The sequence below is a fragment of the Pseudopipra pipra genome, chromosome 16, assembly GCF_036250125.1.
Source record: "Pseudopipra pipra isolate bDixPip1 chromosome 16, bDixPip1.hap1, whole genome shotgun sequence".
Taxonomy (NCBI): Eukaryota; Metazoa; Chordata; class Aves; order Passeriformes; family Pipridae; genus Pseudopipra; species Pseudopipra pipra.
The window spans coordinates 13,386,008-13,410,014 of NC_087564.1; the positions used below are offsets into that span (position 1 = coordinate 13,386,008).

General features: G+C 46.7%; 1 protein-coding gene across 14 annotated transcripts in view; it reads right to left on the reverse strand.

Moving 5' to 3' along the window:
• RNF216 (ring finger protein 216) overlaps window positions 1-24,007 on the reverse strand; it is a 76,760-nt gene that overhangs the window by 32,492 nt on the left and 20,261 nt on the right. For all 14 annotated transcript variants that reach the window (XM_064673233.1, XM_064673230.1, XM_064673226.1 and 11 more), the window contains 8 exons: window positions 21,831-21,933; window positions 20,815-20,979; window positions 19,716-19,830; window positions 19,289-19,428; window positions 18,304-18,354; window positions 17,207-17,344; window positions 15,831-15,979; window positions 15,306-15,384 (listed from right to left, as the gene is read on the reverse strand). In XM_064673233.1, coding sequence (XP_064529303.1) covers window positions 15,306-15,384; window positions 15,831-15,979; window positions 17,207-17,344; window positions 18,304-18,354; window positions 19,289-19,428; window positions 19,716-19,830; window positions 20,815-20,979; window positions 21,831-21,933 — 940 coding nt within the window. The remainder of the gene's footprint in view (window positions 1-15,305; window positions 15,385-15,830; window positions 15,980-17,206; window positions 17,345-18,303; window positions 18,355-19,288; window positions 19,429-19,715; window positions 19,831-20,814; window positions 20,980-21,830; window positions 21,934-24,007) is intronic.

Sequence of the window (24,007 nt, forward strand, 5' to 3'; positions counted from 1 at the left end):
GATCAGGCCATCTCATTGCTCACCCCGGCTCTGCTCGCAGCTGCACTGTGAGGCTGCCCCTCGCAGCGACAGAGATTGGAGCCGACTGCACTGTTACACACATGGCTGTGCACAGCCAGCGCTTCCCAGGCACTGCCCTCTGCCACCAGTCACCCACGCTGGGATGGAGAGAAATTAAAATCTGTGGTATAGAGTCAGTTATCTCCTTACGGGGGTAAAGCACAAGGAAAGTAATTGCAAGTGTCACAGCAGTACGTGAGAGTTCGAGTTTCAGACAAGGAACCTGATCCAGGTGTTTGGTGAGTACTCAGGGCTTTGACCTGGCCTTTAGAGGATCCCCTACATTTCTCTGTATGATCATTGCTTTGCCTCATTTGTACACCTTGAGCTCATCACAGTGCTTGGATCAGGGGAAGCAAGTATGTCATTGAATGGTTTGGGTTGGAAGGGACTTTAAAGCTCATCTCATTCCAACCCCCTGCCATGGGCAGGGACACCTCCCACTAGCCCAGGTTGCTCCAAGCCCCGTCCAACATGGCCTTGGACACTTCCAGGGATGGGGCAGCCACAGTTTCCCTGGGCAAATATAATTATACACAAGGCACTGCCTTTTGAAAGAGCAGTGCTTGTTTTTTTAGATCAGGGGTCAGCTGGGACTAGGTAAAGGGTGCTTTGCTTTCAGAGACCAGCTCAAACCAGCTGTGTTAAGTCTCCTGTGCAAAACACAGTTTAGTCTGGCAGATGGAGATGCTAAGTAAAACTCATTAATCTGTTAGCACTTTCACCCACCCACCAAAATCCCAGTGGTCTGAAGTCATGGTTTTCTGACACAAGTCTAGAAATCTATAGCTTATACAACAGCTGCAACCAGAATAAAGTTCCAAGAAGAAAAAGAACATTTATTTTAATTACATGGATAGGTCAGAATTATTCTAGACAAAGATCTCATAGCAAGAGAAATTTGTGTCTGAAAGTATCTGCATGCTTGTTTGTGGTACAGAACTGGAAAAGGCACCTAATGACCCCTGCCAAGTGCCTGTTCTTCACTCTGCACACCTGAAACACGACACAAAGGGTTAAGGCCACATGATAACAAAACCCTTCAAAAAAATAAGCTTTTATTAAAAAAACACCCCAGCTTTCACCTGCTGACAGAACAGCTACAGAACCAACTCTCGTTCATATAACCTCATCTCGCTATCCTCTCCCCCAGACACGGAACAGCAAAGACCAAGGCTGCAAACAACAACTAGAAAGCCCAGAAGCTGGCAAGATGTGCTCAGGGCTGGCTGTTGCTGAGCCTACCTCCATATCTAGAAAGGTTCAACGTGCTCATTCTGGAAGGCCAAGGAAAACTAAATATAGCAGCAGGCTACCAGTAAACACATAACCTGGCACAGCTTCCAGCTACCTGAACAATCCACTCCAATTGCTGCGATCCTTTCCCTTGTTTGGGGAGAACGTGCCGTAAGGAGGCACTTCCAGGTTTTACTTACATGGATAATTGCACACACAAACTCAGGGATAGAGGTAATGCAATAACAGCACCAGCACTCGGGGGATCATCTGGCTCTTTCAGACTGGGTTTTTTATTAAGCCTGACATCCGCTCACAGACAGGAGGGAGCATCCTCGCCTCACGTGCCAGGAGCCAAAGCCTCGCACAGCAACTGCCTCTCAGAGCAGAGACACCATCCAAGAGCATCTGTTTTGTTTTAACCTCTGCCCTTCAAGGAGGACACAGAAAGGGAGAAAAACCCAAACCCTTTAAGCTGCAGACCGTCTTTGTTGGAGTGTATGAGGCTGGATATCACGGTGAGGCTTTTCAATCAGAAAAGGCCTCAGGGAGAGCTGCTCACCTCTCGGCTTCTGAATGGCATCTCTGCCACGAACAGCCCATGGATGTTGCGCTTCAAGCTGCAACCCTGAAGACAGACCCCAATTTTGACTGGGTTTTGAGATTTAGCTCAAAGGCATGCACGCTCCCAACACAAAAAATGAGGTCAAAGAAGCTTCTTTTGAAAAAATAAATAGAGCAATAAAGCATTCTTTCAGATTGGCTTCACAGGGGATAAATCACTGAGCAAATACAACCATCTTATCTCGTTGGCAAATGGCATGTTATAGTGTCCAGCTTTACGGGAAATGCGCTGCTTGGTCGGAGAGCAAACCGACTTCTCATTGTCTAAAGTGCTGCTCTTTACTTTTTACAAGACTTGTTTGTTTTTAAGAAATACACCCATGATCTCTAAGCTGTGCCAAGCCTGCTTTGCCTCCTGCCTCTCGACAACGCTTTCCTGGATGCCTCAGGACTTCCTAGCAACCTCACAGCAGAAACACGATCCATCTCCTTCGACCAGGACAACTTGTTTAAAACAGTATCCCAGCGGCCCTCCTGGCATTCCCACACGGGTGGGACGCAGCAGCCGTGGGATCCCACAAAGGCCAAGGTGAAGGGGGTGAGGCAGGCAGGGCTCTCCCAGCCCATGGAGGCAAAGCTTCCCCCAGTCCCCCATTTCCAGCCTCTCTTTGTCCCTTCTAAAGTCAAACACTGACACGAAGGGCACCCAGGGAGGAGCGCAGCCACCCAACAGCTAAAGGGTGGTTACAGAACCATTGCTGGCCGCAGGATCCAGCGGCAGCAGTGCCTGTTCAGCATTTTGGCCCTGATTTATGACAAGTGTGCTCACATTTCCATTAGCCACAGCTCTCTGAGCTGACCCCTCAGCTTGGAGAAGCAGATTCCACATTAAACTCCCATCAGCTTTCAGTCCCACTGACCTCAGCCCCAAAACTCGCAGAGATGTTTTACATCAGCCGGGGCCGACGCATTCCATTAATGCTCCCCCTGCTCGGGGAAACATCTGCTCTGTTTACACTGGTAGCAGCACAGAGACCACTTAAAGCATCACCTCTGCCCCCCGAGCCCACGGCGGGAGGAGCAGCCATGCACAGGCCAGGCCCTGCACCTCCTGACCCCTGGCACTACAACCTGGCCTTGAGTTATTCAGCAGGGCAGGGGTCACTTAAACCATCAAGGCTCAGGAGAGGTGTTGGGTAGCAGCAAAGAAGGTGGATTCCTCCAGGCCAGAAGTGCAAGTTTGAGAGGGGAATTTGTGCTGACCTCAGCTGAAGATGAGCAGGCTGACTGGGAATATAGAAGGATTAAAGAACGCCTGAAAATGATTAGATATTTTTAATCACGATGGTTTTACGGATTCAGGCAGACATTTGGTGGATATGGATGGTTAAAGCTCCACAGGTTAGAGCTCACACATGGAGGGCACCTCTGTGGCACCTCTCCAAATGGGCCTCTCTAGGGTGCTGGGTGCCAAACCCACCCCTGCACCCCTCCAGCTCCACAAGTACCTGCAGGGTGGCTCTTCCCACAGCAACAGGAAGAGAGCGGATAGCTTCCTGAAAGCAAAGCACAGTTCATCCACAACAATCCCCCAAAAGCACCCCAGACACCACCATATACATTAGCATCCACCAGCTTCTTAGTGGGAAAGCCCAACAGCTCTCAAATACCTGTTCAGGTAGAGGATGCTTATCTATCAGTACCATGTGCTGGAGAGTTAGGGCAGGTCTCCACCACATGAAGGGGATGTTACTACATATTTTCCCATGGATTTTTGACAGCTAAGACCTCCAAAAGGCAAACCCCAAACACTTGTTGCTGCTATTGTTCCACTGTTAGGGGTGCATTAAATTAACCCCGATGTCCTCTGTTGCTGCTGGAAGCTGTCTTTACTAATAAGCACCTAGTCAAGGCTCTAGCTGCTAACAAGCCCATAAGGACACAAAACATACAGCAGCCTCAGAATATCTGACAGCATCTGCCACAATAGAGACAGAGCACACCACATACAGGGCATTCAGCAAGGGGCATCAGCTTTTAGTATAATGAAGTCAGGAACACAATCGGCTGTTCCCATCTCTGATCATCTCAACGGTTCATGAATCTGCTGCATTCCAGATTTTTGCCCTTTGACAGAGCTTGGGCTATGAGCTCACACAACAGTTAACAGGAGAGGACCACAAAAAGACCCTGACTCTCACAGAGGGCTTAGACCACTATTCAAACACCCTCCTGTAAAGGAGCAACAACCCCCTAAACCACCATTTTAATTTTTTCTTTTTTTAATTTTAAAACTGCACACTAATGAAGTCTGGTTTGATCTGGACTGTGCCATGCACTTCAGTTGATTTAACCCCACCAATCCTGAATGCAATGACAGGTATTGGGGCAGGAGAAGAATAAAAACTGTATTTTGCTCTCAATCTTCTGCAATACATTACAGAGGAGTGACACAACCTACACAAAGACTCCTTGTTTTTTACTTCATTCCCAGTGTGCAAAGTGTCAGCAGGTCACAGCTTTGCCAATTCTACTGCAAAGGTAAACCACCAAATTAAGAAAGCAATTTTATCTAGTCCCCTTTCAACCCAAGAGATGAAAATTCAGTCAAAGAGGAAGAATTTGGCACTGAATGAGACAAATCAAATTGTCCCTTTCCGGTTCCTTAATTCACATGTTAGGGAACAACCACAGCTGGGAATTTCAATCTCTGGAGCAATTAAAGAAAATTAAATTCAGGGAATGAGGCCTTATGCACTCAAAGCTTCATTAACCCTGTTGCCTTTTAATTAAATACGTGCACATGAAATTTTGGACAGAAAGAGCATTTGCCTTACTGACATAGCTCAGTCTTAGTGGCAAATCAGTACTTGTCTTTAGGGGAAGAAAAAAAAGGATACTGGGATAGTAAACTAGACCTCTCCAGCTCCACAATGGCTTTATTAAATACAGTAAAAATTACTGCCTATCACCAGCTCCCACTTCGTGGGAATGTTTTCTCTCCCTCAAATGCCCTCAGCTGCACCAGCAACGCTCTGCTTTGGGCTCCCTTCAAGATAACAGGCAACCCCACCACCACCAGGGATAAAATATGAGCCAGGACTTAAGAGCCCTACATGTATTACGATTAGTAAGAAAATAAAGTTGGCGAGCTACAGCAGGGTAGATTTTACAGCCCACGGAGAAGAGATTAGAGCAGCCAGCGTCTCTTTTAAATACTGCTCATCCTTACAAAAGGCTCAGGCAGGCGCCAAAGGCGGTGTGTGACTAGGACAGTTTAAAGGATAATCTTTGAAAGGCGATATTGTCAAGTCTGCCCAGCCTAAATATCGAGCTCGCTTTGTGTGAGTTACCATCTGACTTGTGAGGGAGTCACGCTGCTCCCGCCTTCCCGGGGAATATCAATGAAGCAGCTCCGAGTTCATCAGGATGCGCGACCGCCTGGCAGGGACCGAGCACCGATTGCTTTGATGCTCCCCCACATCCATCCAAAACGGTGGCACCCAACTGATGCACGGGCAGGCACTCACATGTACTGGGAACAGCAGCACAGAGAGGGAATAAACACATGGTCCCTTCATTGTCTCCAAGAGACTTCTTGGGAATCTGACACCTCGAGCCAGACATTTCACCCAGAGCCCTGCTCTCACCTCTCATCATTTGCAAGAAAAGTTATACCTCTAGGAGAGATTAGATGTCAGTTTGTTCTTTTAAAGTATCTTTTTGGGAGAGAGACTTGTCCTTTGCCAGCACAGACTGATCCATTTTGTGGTTGTGTTTTGTTGCTGACCCATGTATTTTAGCTGTTTTGACTACTTGAAGACAACGGTGTGTGTTTGGAGCTTACCTTCCCTGACTGTCACTTACCATAAGAGTCAATACATTTTACAGCCAACAACACTTCCCGTTTCACACGTGCCCCCCTCTGAAGGGACAAGCTAAGGCAACAGCACAACTGCTCACACAAAGCCTCCAAGGGACACCAGATTCCCAAGTGGATGCTCTGCCCAATTGAGTGAAGAAGCACAGCTCCATTAACCAGAGACAGGCAATTTCTTATGCCCAGCATTCACAGGTTAATTGCTGCATCGCCAAAAGAACGTTCTTGTTCTGGTTTCGTGGCAGCCATGCTGCCTTACACAGAGCAGAGTGAGCTGTTTGCTGCTGGAGGATGCCCTTGGTACTACCAAGGACAACCTGAGCACGACAGGCTCTCGCTGAATGCAAAACCAAACACAGCCACTTTGCTTCCTCAGCCTTTGACACCTACAGGGGAAGGGGCTTCCTACTACAGCTCCAGCAACGAGGAGCACATGAATTTTATGATGCTTGAAGTGCTGCCAGGCAGAACACAACCCATCACTCCATTCCTCTGCTCCTGGAAATTACAGGTCCATTAACCATTCTGTGGTGTGTGAGGTGGTTTGCCCATCTGCAAGCAGCAAATAAGCAAGGAGGATGCACTTAGTGTGCTGAGGGGGGAAGGAGACATTTCCAATGCAAACCTGCTCGTACAGAGTTCTGCTCCCCATTCTGATGCTATCACTTTATGATGACAACATTTCCTGACCCAGATTCTGTCTTGCTCCCCATTCCTCTGCTACAAGTAGTAATTAGTAATGTCAGTGTTCTGGCTGAATTGCTACAGTCCCATTAATAATGCAAGAGTAGTAACAGAGAGAGTAGAAGAAGAGAGGCTTGAAGGTTAAAAGCAATAGAATGTGTTTTGGGGGGCATTGGAAGGGGAGGGGGAAGGAGGAGGAGAAATGCTGGCCTACTGAGATTATACAGCATCCACTTCAAAACATATAATTCCTTTCAGGTGGAAGTGGTGGGTGAGTCAGTCATGGCTAATTAGAGGATAATATGCAAATACGAATGACACACAGAGGTGATTTTTACTAAACTAGAAGTAAACTGGTGTTTCACCTTCCTTTCCCCCCTCTAAACTTGCTGCCTCACCACTTCATGTTCCCGTTTCTCTGTTACTCATGTTTCAGAGGTCGACAGTAACTGGGATCCCCACACATGACACACACTGAAGTTTCCTCTCTCTCCAGAGAACTTGAGCAGAGACCAGCCCATACCTGCCCATCTACAGCCAAACCTTTAATGCCACTAATGCAGCTGCTCCGGGCACACCTTAACCTGAGGCTCTCATGAAGCTGTTTATGACATGTACTCTGAACCTAAAATAGAGCTGGGTTTGAACAGGTAACCCAGCATCTCCCTGTGCTTCCAAGGCCAAGGAGTCTTCTCCAGCTGACAGCAGCTCCCTCGACAGCAACAGCTTCACCCCCACATAGGGCACACAAACCTCCCCATGGCACTGAATAAAGCTGCTGGAACTGCATCCTCAACTGCATCACCTGGGAACTAGCTTTTTTATTTTCTCTCTTCCTGCTAAGACCAGCATAGGAAAAAAAAGCAATAAAGGAGCCTACAGGTCTGGTGCTGATTCCTCAGCTGTTTCTGTTGTTGAATGAAAACTCACATGGACAGTGGAAGGGCTGAAGTGCCTCCTGCACAAGAGGAAGGCGGCGTGTTTGGCACTGACTCTGGTCCAACGCCGAAAAGCAGAGATCTTCTAAAGGGGTTGGTGGCCCCTAGTTTTCTTGAGGATTTATAAGAAATTTGAGCTCCCTTTGAAAGGTTTTCTCTCCTAGTGTTTGGCATTTACAGTTTCCTATGTGGTACAAGGCCTCTTGTGAAGTGATACTGTACAAACCAACACCCGTGCCCTTTCCATTAGCTGAAATCACACACATCTCTCTTGAAATACATATTTCAATAAATCAAGCTTATCAGTGCAATTACTTAACTGCAGCACAGCTCACTCTAACACTAAAGAGAACTACTCCAAAGTCCTCCAGCACAAAGGGCTCAGATGACTACCCAGATGGGATAAAAAGCCAGCAGGCTCATTAAGATGAGCTCATGGAAGAGTGGCAAAGGAGGAAAAAAACTGGAGGGATGAGCTTCAGAACTGCATGGTGTTTTCAGAGACCTTTCAAGTATCACTTCCTCTGCAGAGAGGAAGTGAGAGGAGTTGGAGGATCTCGGATACAAACAGCTTCCCCTCCATGACAATGAGAGAAAAGAATGGGTGTTTTTGCAGTGAAAAAAAAAAAAAAAAAAGGAAAGCAGGCCAGCCCTGAGCACACTGTGACCAAATTAGGAAACAAACTCTACTGACAGCCTCCAGAATGGCCATGGTCTGCAGCAGCCTTGTATTAGCTCAGGAAGTCTGATGACTGTGTCATCTGCTGAAATCTGTTTATGTGCAAACAGAAAGGAGAAGCAAAACACCTCCTCACACTCCACAGGCCAGGTTAGGCCATCTCAGGCTCTGGCCTGGAGGAACCATCAGCTGCCCTGACATGATGCTATTCCAAACCTCTGCTGCTGACTCATGCCCCTCCAAAGATAACTCTGCCCTGGAAGCACTAAGGTACAGCAAAATGAGGTGTATGGGGCTTTTTAAGTGCATGTTTTAAGTGGTTAGCTATGGCAGATGAAGCTGAGGTTAGAGATCAGTGATTACTATGACAGGAATGTGAGGGGGAGGAAAGAGAGGGAAGATACAGCTTCTTGAGTAAGGTCGGAACAATGTTTTTAATTTGGCTTAGGAACAGCCTTTTTCCATCCTCTCCAACCTCCGTTTCCACTGCAGCAGCAAAATGATAACCCTGCTCCAATACTCTGCAAACACAGAAGAGCTTTAACCTCAAACTGCCATGGAGGGCACCTGTACAGGGCTCTGCAGCAGTCCCAGGGCATCATAGCTGTTGTGAGGACAGACAGTTGACAGAGGTGGAGCTGCTTCACTGTTTAAAAATAATAATAAAAAAAATATCAAACAAATGAAGAAGTCTGAGCTCTCTGGTCCATACAAAGATTTAGGGTGACCATGTTACATTACTCCCTCTCTTGTTCTCTGCATGAAATGGAAGAACACCTCTCCTCCCTTTCATTTTCAAAGGGATCTAGGAGGAAAAAGCAAAGCTTCCAGCTCACTTTAGCCTGCAGTGGGTCTCAGACTCAGCACAACTACAGGTTTCAGGGTCCTTCCAGCCCCAGCAGTTTGGCTATGGGACTGTTCTGCCACCATTCAAGGCAGCCAAGGGCCTTTCACACCCCAGCCAGGGTGCTCTTATCCAACCCCTCAGAGTCCATTGGCTTATCTCCCAATTCAGTGTCCTCACACCACTGACCACCACAGGTGTGCTGCTGCTCTCAGTGGCCCCTCTGCCTAAACAGTCACAGGCTGTGCTCAGGGAGAGGTCAAACAAGATGCTGAGGCTTAAATTTCCATCTCCACATGAAGTTGTGCTCAGTTTATTACTCCTGGACCTTTCCTCGGCAAAGGACAAATCTCTGGAGGGAAGGTAGCACTGCTACCCCATATGGACCTGACACAGAGGTATTCACTGGCCAGTGAACAGCAGGACAATTGCCTTTTCATTGAGTGGATATTGCTATAAAAGGCAGAAAGCAAGCACAGGAGTAAGCTTTGTTGTTTGAAATTGCACTGACTTACACAGTCTATTTTTAAAAGGGACTAGTTTGAGTTTCTGCTTTCAGCAGCTTTTTTCTTCCCCTCCAAGAGACAGATACCCCATTTAATCTGACCTCTTTCCTCAGGTCCATTTCCAGGCTGGGCTTCACCCTCTCCTCCTCTGTCAGACTCATTTATCAAGTGAAGCATTTCCACATACCACTGCATAAATAGACTTGACCTTGTTAAAGCAGCAGCAGCACCTGAGCTCCCACTGATGGAGTCTCTCCACCTCACCACAGCAATTAACCCAGCCCACTCCTACCCTCTTTCCAGGTGGGGTATTCTCAGAGCTCCTACAACCCCTTCCTATGTATCCCCAGGAAGGGTGGCAGGTAGATAGACAAGGCAAGGAGTGATTTTGAGCTGATTATTGTGCCTCCTTCTCTACAACAGGGCATTTAGGAGTCATTACTGCTGGCACCACTCAATTCTTGTAACTGCTCCTCTCCAGACCAAGCATACTCAAAAATCAAGGTGTATGGGAGTATCCCTGGCACGTGGCTTTCCCTTGTTCCGCTTGCAGTTTGCTCCCAGCTTGCCCAGCACAAAGCTGGAGATGAGAAGATCTCCCGACTCTCAGCACTCCCCAGGCAACTTTGACCCTCCCCACCTTGATGGGGCGGCCCACGGGGGTCAGTGTGTGTGAGCACTCCTCCTACACGGCACCACTCTCCTGTTATCTACCTTCCTTCAGGACTCGGCAATAAAACCTACTAGGGTTTTATCTGCTGCCTACAATCACCTCAACCCCACCTTCGACCTTGGTCCCTCCCTTCGGCCCATCCCTGGGAGGAGATAGGGAATCAGGAGATAGGGGATCAGCATCGCCGCTCGCCCGCCTGCGGCTCGGCACCGGCTCCGCTGCTGCAGCCGAGCTCCAATGTCCTTTTATGGAAGAAAAATGAAAATCGCCTGCCCAGCCGTGGAGAGCCTGAGCACAGAGCTGAGCACAGAGCTGAGCTGACAGACGGAAACTCGCCATTTGTTGTGGTTTTGGCACCGAGGGAGCCGAGCACGGCTCGCTTAAAAGGGGCGCAGCCGAGAGCGACGGAGCAGGAGGTGCCGGGGATGCAACACTGAGGAGAACGTGGCAGAGTCAGGAGATGTGCTGGACTGTTCTGCCAGCACAGACAAGCAGGAAACAGGCCTCTGGAGCAAAGTGCTCCATTCCCAAGCCCCATCCCTGGAAGTGTCCAAGGTCAGGCTGGATAGGGCCCTAAGCGACCTGGTCTAGTGGAAGGTGTCCCTGCCCATGGTGGGGTCTTTAAGGTCCCTTCCAACCCAAACCATTCAGTGATTCTACCAAGACATGTAGTAAGGTTCTCCACAGTGCATTTCCTTTTCTTCCTTGCCCCGACAAATCCTCCTAAGCCGCATTCCCAAAGACACAAGAGGATGGGAATTTAAACACAGGCGTTGGGCCGTGAGGTCGTTGCCACCAGAAGGGTATTAGAGGGGCCTGCCACAGTGAGTGCCACCTTTGGCTCTGCTCCCCACTACAGCTGCGGGGCTAAGCTCCAAGTAACAATCAAATCCAAATAAACAGGCTGAAGGAAAAACATACGGATAACAGCAATAAGAATGTCTGAACAGAGAATGAGATGGGGCCACGGGACTCTCAAAATGTTTGTGCTGCTGTCAGGAAACTGAATGAGACAGCAGACTTCAACAGCTGGGAAAACATGTTGCAAAACAAGGAGAATTAAATAATTCTCCGTATGTACATCCTACTCTGAGGCATTTTGGACAAGCTCAGTTTCTCTACCAGAACAATTTTTTTCTTTTCCATGTTGCATATACACCCTGCCAGCGACAAATCTTGATATAGTTTAAGCCTAAACCCACAGCACATCTGGAGTCAGGCAGGGCAGCTCTGGGCAGCGCAGCCCAGCCTTTAACACAGAAGTAATGGGCCCTGTGGTATGTGTTGGATGACATCCTTGGACAGCTGTGTCATCCTAAACACATCCCCTGCTGCTGGGGGCTTGATTACACAAACATTTCCCCCTGCACCCTATAAAACACTTCTAACTGGATCATAGGTGGGGCTGCCTTGTTACCTCTGAACCTTGCTATACCAGGTACAGAGACCAGGGTGTCGCAGCATGCCCCTCACCTCCTTCTGTAACTTCAGGTCTTGTTGATCATGCAACAATTTATTTCAGCAAGACCACTCAGGCCAAAGCTTCTGCAAAGCATTTGGTGTGACTTACACTCATTAACAGCAGCAGTGGTGCTGTGTTGGTGCCCTGCTAAGAGCAGCTGTGTTCAGGCACAGCTCACCAGGCAGAGCTCGCTACAAGTTTAAACCTGTCTTGCTTCCAACAGAAAATGAAGGTTAAAAGCAGCTGGGTGCATTTGTTCCCAGCCAGCACCTCAAAAATCAATCCCGAGACATTCTAGGAGCTTAACAAGACATCCCCTAAAATACCAAGTCTCAGTGCTGCAAATTAAAGCACACAGGGATTGCTGTGGCCAGAGAGCCTAATCTGAAGATGAAAAGGTGAAAGAGCAGAGATTTTCTCCAACTAACACAGGCACATCAACGCTCACTTGTCCAGTGTGGCAGTTCAGGCACCCAGCAGGCAAGGGCAGTCCCCAAAGTCTGCTAAGGATGGACTAAGGAGCTCTGCACAGGAATGGCAGCTGCCCAGGCCGAGAGCAGTGCTATTCCACACTGTGCAGCCATCACCCCTTACACCCTCTGCCAGCCCTGAGACAGACAACTCAGTACAATAAAGTAACAAAAATACTACGCCATGCAAAGGAGTTTTAATGAAAAGTCTTGGAAATGCAAGTCCCTGCAATGTGGCCTGGCTATGCAATGAGTGCTGGGGGTTTCGAGCTCTCCTCTGCTGCTCCGTGCATGCATTATTTCCATGGCAACGGCAGCTTTCACCTCCCCATCTCTTGCTGGCTGAAAGCCCTGCAGTGCTTTGTGCTGAGACTGCAAAGAGGGGAAACCATCTCCCTCTCCCGCAACGCAGCGCCAGGGACAGCGGCAGCAGCTGGGAAAAAAAGCCTTGTCTTCAACAGTGTGGGGTCCTGGGAGGAGGGAGGTTGAGCAGAGAGGATGGGCTTCCTTTTCTGGTGGGAAACAGCACTTCCCCCACCGTGCAAAAGTGCACGCTCGCTTCCCAGTGCTGCACAACTCCACGAGCAACATGTGCCTTCTTTCCCTGTTTTACAGAATCACCAGCTTTGGGTTCCCCTGCAGTGCTGGGAGGAGAAATGCACATCATGAAAGAGGATAAATTTGAGCACTGCTTCCATGCAGGGATCCCTCCAAGATGGAGGTTGACCAAGCAGGCTGGAAAAAACTCCTGTCAGCGGGAAGGCCAGCTCTGTGTGCACTCAGCAACCCATTATGGAGCAAAATCTCCATACTCAGACAGGTCTGAGTGAAAGCTGCCTCTGCCCAGCACCAGCTCACACTGCACACATGCAGAAAGGGTGGTTTGCACAACATTTTTCCTTGCCTGAGCTTTTCCTCCACCCTGCTGCTTGTGATATTAAGATTCAAGCCCTGGCCACCTAGCTAGCAGCCAAACTTAACACCACACAGCTGGAGCCAGAGTGGCCCTGGCAGATGGTGCCAGCTCATCCCCGTGCTCTCCGTGCACTCAGAGGGCACCAGCAGCTCTGCCCCTTGCCCAGGTTACAGTTTGCCACATTTTGGTCCCTGCAAGGCTCAAATGACTGAAACTACAGGTGAGACGCATAAGAAGTGACCTGGGTATGTGTAGAGCTCTTAGTGTGGAGCCCACATACAGATACACAGCCAAAATTAAAGCTTCCAGCTGGTTCCCATCACTTGCTTTACAACATATCCATAACTGGCGCAAATAGGAATCAACCTCCCTGCAAGATTTGAAGGAAAGCCTGAGAGTATCAACATGAACTCCCAAAGCAAGGCAAAGGCTCAGGTGATGGAGCACAGGAATACAACAGGTCCACCATCTGGTCCTCCTCTCCCCACCCTCGAAGAGCCCTGAGGTTTTGGGAGAGGCACATTTTGACCTTCCCCTTTCCACACTTCCCCTCACTTTAGGTTCAGCTGTGCGAGTGCAGTCCTTCCAAGCAGAGAGGGACTCCTTCCAGAATCAGTCATCACCACCACAGAGTCTGCCAGAGGCACTGCTAGCAAAGCCAAAGCATCCTCTCCAACCTCTGTGGAGTTCCCTAGATTAGCCCTTTCCTCCCTAAGGGCAACTGTTTCCTGCAAGCAAGAGCATTAACTGAAATTCTCCATTCTGGAGAGAGACTGAGATAGCGGGGAACATGAAGCACCACTGCAGCTGATGCCGTGAGACACCACATCCTGCTCTCCAAATTCCTCACCCTCGACTTCAAATCCTAAAGTCGTTAAAGACTTTTCCTAAGAAGAGCACAAAGCTACTCAGCAGATTTTCAGCTAATGAATCAACACAAGCTGTCCAGGAAACCAGAAATCCAGCCCACTGGAATGCTGTAACCCCGGGAGGGGGGGAACAGGCAGTACACTGGGAAGGAAATGAAACAGCAAAGCAGAAGGAAAGGAACATTTCAGCAGTGATCCCTCTTACCACAGCTACTCTGCTGCATTACACATTTCAGGGAGAAAAACTTCAATTCGTTTTGCACACTGAAGGGTTCATGTTTTTCAAGCCTAAATTCTGTTCTGTGGTGCTGACATGTACATTTTGAAAACAATTCGGTTTTTGCAAAAGCAGTAAGAAAAAAATTGATATTTAAACGTGAATCAACATTGCCACCTAGTGCCTAACAAACGTCCTTGCTCCAACACTGGGACAATCTATCAGCTCTACATTCCCTTCCCACACGCAAGGGGTAGATGTCAGCAAAACCTGTCTGGAGATTAGAGATTTAAAATGGAATTGTGCATCTTTCATAAGCAGATTTCTCCCTGTAGCAAGTTCAATTTTCATGTCAGAATGCAAAGTCCACTGCTGGCAACTTCAGCTTCTCCAGACAATACAGGCAAACGGGGATACCACCTCAGTGTGAGAACCCAAAGCTACAGCAGCTACAAGTGCAGGGTTAGAGCTCTCAAGAGGAATTAGAGTGGTTTGCAGAAATCTGTGCTGAGGGACAGACAGTTCCCCAAATCAAATTCATTGTTGTGGCTACAGTGATACAAGAGGCCTTGTAGCTTCAGTGGCAAACACTGATCCTGCCCTGCCTTGGCTCACTGGCAAGGTAAGAAGGGTCCTGCACACGTTCACAAGACTGGGAAACACATTTCTGTGCTTCTGTTTTTCCCTGAAACAGACTGTGCAGAAGCAGCAAGTTTTCCCTCACTCCATCCCCCCACTTGGCCTGATGATTCTCCTGTTATGGCCATTAGCAGACTGAGAGGAGCACAAAGATCTGGTGCCCTTGGAATGGCTGACGTTTCAGTGAGCTCTTCCAGTCAGTTTTTTTGTCACTTCCAACTGGATCTCTATTCAGGTGACCACATGAAATAAAAATGCAGGTTCTAATTCCCTCAAGGATTGCAGGTAAGGCTGTTTCAGCTCATTCTCCATTACGTTTTATTAGATAAAAGATTATAATTTGTTTCTGACTTTTAAACGCCCAGTTCCTTGTTCACCTAAACCCCTTCTATAAAGCAAGACAACAACCTGCACCATCCATAAGCTTTTTTAGCCAACATCTTTCAAGACAAGACAGGGATCCTGCTCTTTATCAACAGCGCCCTGAAATTCATCTGTCCAGCCACACACTTAGGGAGAATCAGTAGGATCCAGCAAACACTTTGGCTGCTGCCCTGTGGAGCCACATGAGATATTCATTCACCTGCTGCTAGGAAGTGTGAGTTGTCCTCCCAGCTCTCCTGCCCAACACTCCAGAAGAGACCAAACAGCAAATATCCCCCAATTACCTTTCTGCAGCGGGGATTAGGGCAGCTGAACCGCTTCACATCGTTGTCCAGTAAAGCTGGGAAGTTACAGAAGGGACACCTGCAGCCCAAAATAAGATGCCATTAATGCAGAGTGCCAAACATAGCTTTGCTGAAAGCAGATTTAGTCAAATAGCTGTGTGGAAGTTACTAAGGCTGCCAACCCAACGCCTGTCGCCAGGATGTGCTGACTGCTGCCTTTTTGCTCATATTTCTTCGATCACTTCCCTGTTTGCAATCAAAATATTATATGCTCAGCACTGCTTTTGACCGTGTAATTTAGAGGATCAGCACAGAGCTGGCAAGCAAGTCTTGGGGGAGACAAGTCTATTGAATTTTAACCTGCTCTTAGTCAAAGGCAGAATAAAAACAGACCTGGGAAGGCAGAAGCCTGAATTTATAATCCAGCTCTTTGAAAGCTGCCTATCTCAGAGTCAGCATGCATTTAGGGTTTCAGGGAACAATTTCCTACAGCAGTAAGTGCAGTATCCTCTGCAGGACACTCACCTGACAAGCTCATCTGCACAGGCAGCAGCCACCTCCTCCTCAGCTTTCCTCTCGTAGTATTTACAGAGGATGTTCTCTGGAAGCACTTTCTCCAGCTCACTGGTGGGGAAGGAACATGTGCAACTGCCTTCCATGCAGCTGAGCTCTGACTGGGGTTGGAAAGAGAACATTGTTCAGTATGATACAATCAAAAAGCAAAACTCAGTACCCAGAACATTACCAAATAAACCAGTGCAGAGCCTTGCTCAGAGAGAATAAGAGTTTAAGTCAGCAGATCCCAGAATGGTTTGGGTTGGAAGGGACCTTAAAAAAAAAAATCAACCAGTTTCAACCCTCCTGCCCTGGGCAAGAAGAACTTCCACTATCCCAGGTTGCTCCAAGTTCCATCCAACCTGGCCTTGAACACTTCCAGGGATGGGGCAGCCACAGCTTCTCTGGGCAACCTGTGCCAGGGCCTCCCTACCCTCACAGGGAAGGATTTCTCCCCAGTTTTTTTCCCCAATACCTAATCTAAATCCACCCAAGATGACTGCCAGAGAATGGGTTCATTACAGAAAGAACAAGACTAGTTAAACAAACCAGGCCTCAAACAAACACTGGGCATGAAGATGCTGTTGACAGCTGGGATCACAGCTCACTCCAAATCCACTGTGACCACGTCTTGGCCCGTTATTATTGTACATTCTCTGCTGAGAACCAGCACTCTGCTCACGAGCAGCATGGTGCATTCATTTCAATTAAGTCATATAAAATACAGCTGCCAGTTTATACATTTACATGAAACAGATCCCAGAGCACAACAGCATCCCACAGTTTGAGCATCATATCCTGAGGCAAAGGAGCACATTTACCTCAGCGCAGGCTAATGACTTGTTTATAGCTCAGCTAAGTACCAGGATAATTGCTACCTAAATCAGAGGCTAAGAAGGTTAGTAGTACCATAGAGGTACCAACCCCCAAATTAAGTTGGGATCACATCGATATTATGAAGGATAAACAAGCTAGGAGGAGACCAGCCAAGTAAGAGAGAGGTAAGTGTCCTCTGTGCACATACCACTGGTTTATTAAGTAAAAAATAAAACCCAAACAAGTTATTGTTGTTACTATTGTTGCAGAAAGTTTTCCTAATAATCAAGTTGCTAAGCACAGAGCACAAAAAATGGAGGTTAGTAACACTGAAATCCTGAGCAAAGATCTCGTTGTGAAGTTGTTGGCTTCGTGTGATGGTGAGACTGACTTGGATTTCAGGAGACCATTCCATTCAAATATTTCCTGGAAAGCACATCTGTTTTAAGCAACAACATGAAACAAACAGCACTGTCATCTCCCAGCAGCAATCTATCCATCTTCCCCTTGTTCAGTTGTGAAATTCTTACCTTCCCAGAGCCAAAAACTGCCTCCTGAGCATATTTAATTAGGCACTCCTTGCAGAACAAGTGACCGTCTGCGCACTGAGTCAGCTCTTCGAAGGCAAACTCCCCGTAGCAGCAGCGGCACTCGATCATCTGCCCGTCCTGCAGCCACCAGAGGAATCAGCATCAGCATCAAAACATCCATAGCTATAGCAACACACACACAATACACACAACTGCAAGCCATAAACAATGCCAGCATTAATCCTAAAAACCAGCAACAGATATACACTGTTCCGTCAGAGATCCTGTTTGGTGGTCAAAATTCCCTAAGCACCACCAGAAACTCAGTTTTAAATCACTTAATAGGTACTTGCCCTGCTTGACAGGTTCCAAAAAGCTACAGAACACGTGGTAATTAATAATTCTTAGCCTACAGGCAGAGAAGCATCTTGGGTTTGGGAAGCTGCAGTCACAGGGAAGCAGCAGAGTGTACACCACTCATAGGAAAACCCAGACTCAGATCTGTTACTCTCTAAAGGAACATTTACCATCTGCCTGGAGAGACCTTGTCTTGGCCTCTTCACTGCAGGAGTGGAGAAGCTTGCCACTGCTGAAAAGTTCTCCAAAGTTTGAAGAGAAATGGGCACTGTGACCAAAAAGGTAACCCACAGCTGCTGCAGTGTTCTCACAATTTTCTTAAAGTGAAAGACCTGATTTTCACTTTTTAAAGAATTTTTTCTGCAAGTAAGGAAGGCCTTCCCACTGGCTGAGCTCCAACAGCAGTGGATCTCTTTTAAACAGCCATAATGGTGGGAGCAAGAGCCAACCTGGTGCTATTCTATTGCAATGTTTGTTCTGAGCAGTGAAGATACAAGCTGAATTACTACAGATCATTACGTGCATCAATACTGTCTTGCTGGCCTCAGCTCTTGTCTACCTTTCCTAAAAGCCAGCCAACACACACTACACAGGTCTTGCCAGCTCAGCAAGAGCAGCACAGTGCAAATACAGCTTCAGAAAAGCTCCATTCCAGAAGCCAAAAGAATCTGTGAAGCAGGAAGTGCAAAATAGTGTCTATGCATAAGGTGAACTCAACAGATCACATTATAGACACTGACCTTCTGATACTGCTCCTCATTCATCTGCAGAGCCAGGAGGAAGTCTGCATGCTGTAAGAGAGATGTGCATCTGTATTTACAGAACAGATAAAGCAATTTTCCAAACTCTACACTCATTTACATTATCTCAGGACTTGCAAACCACCATAAAAGGCTCGCTGTCTGCTTATAACATCACTCAGCCCAGCCCTCCAATCCATTAAGCTATTTATGATTCAGCTAAAACAGATGGGAGAAGCAAAGGCAGCAAGAACAAAGAACTAAATTCTATATTATGGAGGGCTGCTGGTTCAGGTTTCCACGGGCAGAGATGATCTCACCCAGCGGGCCCCTCCAGAGAACATGAGCTTTGTGTTTCAAAGGAGACACTATCCATCTGCCTAGGAGACAAGGATCTTTAAGGAGCTGCTTTAGAGAGGACTGTGGGTGCAGAGTTGTGAATTCAGTCCTTCCTCAGCCTATGAGGGGAAGACAACACACGAGCGGGTGTTGCAGGGTTCTGCTTCAAGACACACAGTTCTCAGCACAGGACAAGCCGTTCTGGAGCCACAGGACTGCCAACTTGTGGAAGGGAGAGCGAGTGGACAGCCTGCCTTGGGCCTGGTCATTACTCACCACCACCACTGAGCTGCAATTACAAGTCCTAAAGCAGCAGAGAAGCCTGCTAGCAGTTAGAGGAAAGAATTAGTTAGTAGAGTTTTTACCACTTTGCAGCAAAAAAAAGGCCCAGAATGGTGTTTGCACAAGTAGCAGCTGCACATTTAAGTAAATATGAAACTCTGTGCTTGGCTTCTTTCCTTCAAAATTGAGTTACTTGGGAAGAGACATATGTGTTAACAGGTAGGGAAGGGGCAAACATAGTTATTCAATATTTGGTTCAGTGTTTGAATTTCTGTAAGAGACAGATTTTCACATTTAGGGCCAAAACCTTGACAGTTGTTGAAGTTGTTTGCACCAGAAGATCAAAGCAGCTCCTATCACTCACCTCTGCCATCTCTTTCACTTTCTGCTCATAGAATTCCTGCTCCAGCAGCACCGGTGGGAGAAGAGAGAGCTTGTCATAGGACCTCCAGTGCCGTCTCTTATTCTCCAGGAAGAACATCCGCTTCTCAATTTTCACATCCCCTGAAGCAGAGTTAAAGGCACAATGAAATGGGAATGGAGCAGCCAGAACAAAGCTTAAACCCTTCGTCCTCCACCTGCCACCAGCTGTGTAACTTCAGCATCTCAAACAGCACTGTACCAAGCAGAGGCACTAATGAAGAGGATCTCCAAAACAGATACCAGGCAGTGACAGAAACTCAGCTGTTTTGGGACCACATCCCCTTTTTAAGAACAGTGCTTTGTGCTGCAAGCCTGTTCTGTTCACAATAACGACACAGAGAACACAACACACGCAGCTTGGCATTTACCTTGCTCAAATTTGAAGTCTATATATGAATATTGATTCATTTCTTTCCTCCTTTTTCGTTTCCCACTGGTTTCGGGAGACAGCTCCTGCCATTTTTTGATAGCATCTGAAAAGGCCTAGAAAACAACAGACAGACTTAAATCCTGTGCCTGGAAGAAAGCAAAAGCATATACTTCAAGCTGAAGCACAGTACAAACATTGGCATAGGACTGATCCAAAACTAAAAAGCCAAACACCCGATATAGAGGCAATTTTACATCCTTCCTTTGCTCACCTTGTTATGTACTCATAAAGTCATCATTCCATAAAAACAAACTAGTTGAATGGTACTTCATAACACCTCATCTAATAACTTGCATCATAGTGCAGTATTAAACAGAGTTGGTTTGGGGTTTTTTGTGGCTGGGTTTGGTTTTTTGTTTAAAAAACTGAGGTTAAAAATACTCAGTGCTCAATCAATCAAGTGAAGAGACAAGAAGCTCTTGTTTTAGTTAAGTCATGGAATAGTAGAGAAAGAAGTTCAAGCCAGGGGAGTGTATCAGAGGAGCAGATCCAAGTAAGAAGCCTGAAGCCACACTGACATTCAGTTTGCTGATACTTAAAACAAGTGTCTTTGCATCTCCATTACAGCAAAGCTCTTATGTGGAATACAGGACTCATTCCACAAGTCATAATAAGAAGAAACAGGACACTGAGGCTTGGGCTTCTTTTCAATTACATGCAGTCAGTTAACTAACAGCAGCAGTTAAATGTTTGAAGATTTAGCTAAATGTCTGGGTTTTATTGGCAATTATACTGCACTTCAGCAGCAACCGTAGGGGAACACTTCCCAGTTTAATGCATCACCCACCATCATCTAGACAGTGTTTCCCCAGCTCTCCCATTAGAGAAAGTAAAAACTTCCTGCAGCATTCTGTCTGGCCAATAAATTTCAAAAATCTCTACTAAATGGATTAAAACTTCTTAAAAGGAAAGGAAGATTATTATAAAACCCATAATCACACACTAGCAGATGGTACAGTAAGGCAAAAGACGTCTCAGTGCTCTCTGCAGACATGGGAGATAAGCCTAGGAAGGAAAACAGACTTGAGCTGGAGAACCTTTCGTGTGATTGCATAGTGTCCCTTGAGCTCGTGCAGTGCCCACTTGATGTCCTGGCTGCTCAGCATTTTGAAGTCTGCCATGAGCAGGTCAGCTGCCTGGATAAAGCACCGCTGGTCAAGGGGGGCAAGTTTGGAAAAGTCAAAGTAGTCCACTTTAGGCACCTAAGGAGAAAACAAAAGAGATTAAAAGGCTGCTATAAACACACACAAGAACACCCCAAATGGCTCTTTCAGTGATCAGGACCTTCTGCAAGACCACCTAAAATTCAGGTTACGTGGCACCCAGTTCTGAGCACCTATGTAACAATCACCTATATAACCAGAGCATGGCATAGGTGTGCATCTGTGCAGGTGACCTGCACAAGGTAAAATATAGTTTTAAACCATTGTGTGTGGCTCCATGAGACAGCAAGGAGAGGAAATATTTAGGTTACTATAAAGGGAGAAGCTTTATTTGGCTCGAGTTTGAGGGATGCTTCCAAGGGTAGAAAGAGGTATCCAACATTTCTCTCTCAGGCTACAGAGAGCTACTTCAACATACTCAAAGCTCAGAGAATTTTTTTGTCAAATGGACTTTTAAAAACAAATAAAATCAAGCAGCTGTAGGGAGATTTGCAGTTGAGAGACCAAAAGGCAATGCCTAAAGGCCTCACAAGAGAGACCTGAGGGTCGAGGCTACTTCATGGGAGAACAACTGTGGAATTCTTGTCTCAGTTATCAAAATGAACACTTCAGATGGGGCAGTGACAGGCAGGGCAGAGGGGCTCGCTGGAGGCAAAGGAGCAGACACTGCAGCTATGCCACAGCAAAACAGCAGTCTTGGAAATCGTCTTGCAAGCAACTAACTATTGCTATTTAACACCATCTTAAACATGCCCAGGGGCCTCCTGTGAAAGCACAGCTCAGTCAAGCACTCTGCAAACACACACTAATCAAACCAGACATCCCAAGGTCCACTCAGGCTGAACAGACTGGCCCAGAGGCACACTGGAGATGAGGATACTCTCACTTGCCTTTGTCTCATCTTGGCTGGCAAGCAGGCTGCTGCTGGGATTCAAAACCACTCTGCCTTCCTTCTTTGGGTAATCTGGATTTTCCAGAAGAAAGTTACAAAGTCTGAAAAGATAAATATAGTTACTTCAGGGTTGGGGAGCTCAGGTTCATTTCTCACTTGTCCAATTTTTAGTATCCTGTAATTATGAGGCTACACAGGCAAGTCACAGTCTGCTCTGGAAGGATCAAGGGAGGTCCTAGACTTGAATAAACTTCAAGTAAATGACTGAGAATTAAGTAAAAAATGATCAGCTGTGTGGCTGCAGAAGGAAAAGCAAATAGATCTGTCTTTCAACAAGTAAATTTACATACGTGAAGCTTGTATGGGTAAGCTATTAATCATCTATGGAAAAAACAGCCTAAAAATCCCTACAAAACCTGTGAAAGGTTGAGGTCTTCCTGAACAAAATATTACAGATTCAAATTTGAATTAAAGCCTCCATTCTCAATCTATCATCACATTAAAGCAACCAGAGCAACCTGGTCTAGTGGAAGGTGTCCCTGCCTGTGGCAGGGTGCTGGAATCAAGTGATCTTTAAGATCCTTTCCAACTCAAACCATTCTGTGATTCCACAAATAAAGCAGTGACAAAAACATGTTTAAACTATGTGTGCATGCAATACACACTCTGAATACAGGTTTCATTGTAATAAAGCCTGAAATTACACCAGCGTTATCCAAATTCCAGTAGAAACTGGTCTGGTGAGAACAGCACTTAGAAAATAATCACTAAAATTGCTGACAAAAATTGCATAATAGCCTGTAAATGCAGCATACCTGAGGTCCTATCACAAATAGTTATGACTGTCAGGTAAATATAGTTTAAATGACTATTTTAGCTTAGAAAAGACTCAGCAAGCGGTTTCCAAATATGCAATTGCTGGAGACCACAAACACCCCAGCAGCCCTTCTGAAAGGGCAGCCTGCTGCAGGCTGTCGGGCTGAATCAGACTCACAGCTTGTTCTCAGCCCTCACCAACCAGCTGTGCTGGCTGGGTCAAGTAACAGAAGCTGTTCCTCAGTTTCCCCAGCTGTAGAATAAGATCCCTCTGAAAGGAGCCAGGACAAGCAATTAACATTTGTAAAACTATTGGAATGAGAAGGTGCTAGGCTGCAGCAAAGACATAATTGCAGCTAATTTACATTCCTGATGTCAGAAATCAGGCCCTAATTAAGAAATCTGAACTGGCTGGAAGCATTAACCCACTATCAAGGCACGATTACTTTAGCCCTGCTTTCACATTCAAAGCAGGGGCATTTCTTTTTGCTTAATCGGGTATTGACATATTGAGCCAGAAGCTTTTGACCGAGTGTGAATGCTCCCCGCACACAAAAGCTGAATAGATGATACCCTGCTAAGAGGAGCTCCCACATCTTATCTTTCACATCAGTTGGGTTTTAAGACGATCATTTGGGGGGGAAAACAACAAAATATCTCGGCATTGGGCATTTAATAGCTTTCAGCTCCCAGCTCCCCCCATCCCTTTGGTGAAAGATAACTGTTTTAATCCAACACAACGGCAACTTCAAGGAGCTCAAACCGCAGCTCAAACGGTCAGGATACATTTGAACTACCCTGCATGCTGCCATTTCAACACTCAGGGTTTTTGGGGATGTTAACCTTCAGTGTCTGACAATTAGTTAAGTGGGTCCCGGTGCACAACCACACACACTCACGGCACTGTTCATTAATATCTGCACCACAGGACACAGAGCTGGTTAAAAGCCTCATCCCTGCCCAAACCCAGCCACCCTTATTTATTATATTTCAAGCCTGATTCAGCTTGACACACCGTGGAGATCAAAGAGTCCCTGCCAGCGAGGCTGACCAGTGCTTTGACCCATTTGTTCTCATACAAAAGCTGCAGTGACAACTCAAAAGATAGTTTGGTTAAAGGAATAAAAATATCGAGAAGAAATCTTTATCATCCAGTAAGTGGGTAACGCACCGCTGAGCAGACACTGTAGCTGCCTACAGGGAAGCCTGGAAGCACCTTTTCATCTCACTGGGTCTGTGGCACACAATGGGAGAGAAGAGATTTCGGGAGCAGAAAGGGAAGGAACACATTAAGACCGATGGAAGCCGATAGTACGATTTAATTCCATCAGGCTTTGCTAAATCCCTGCAGGACACAAA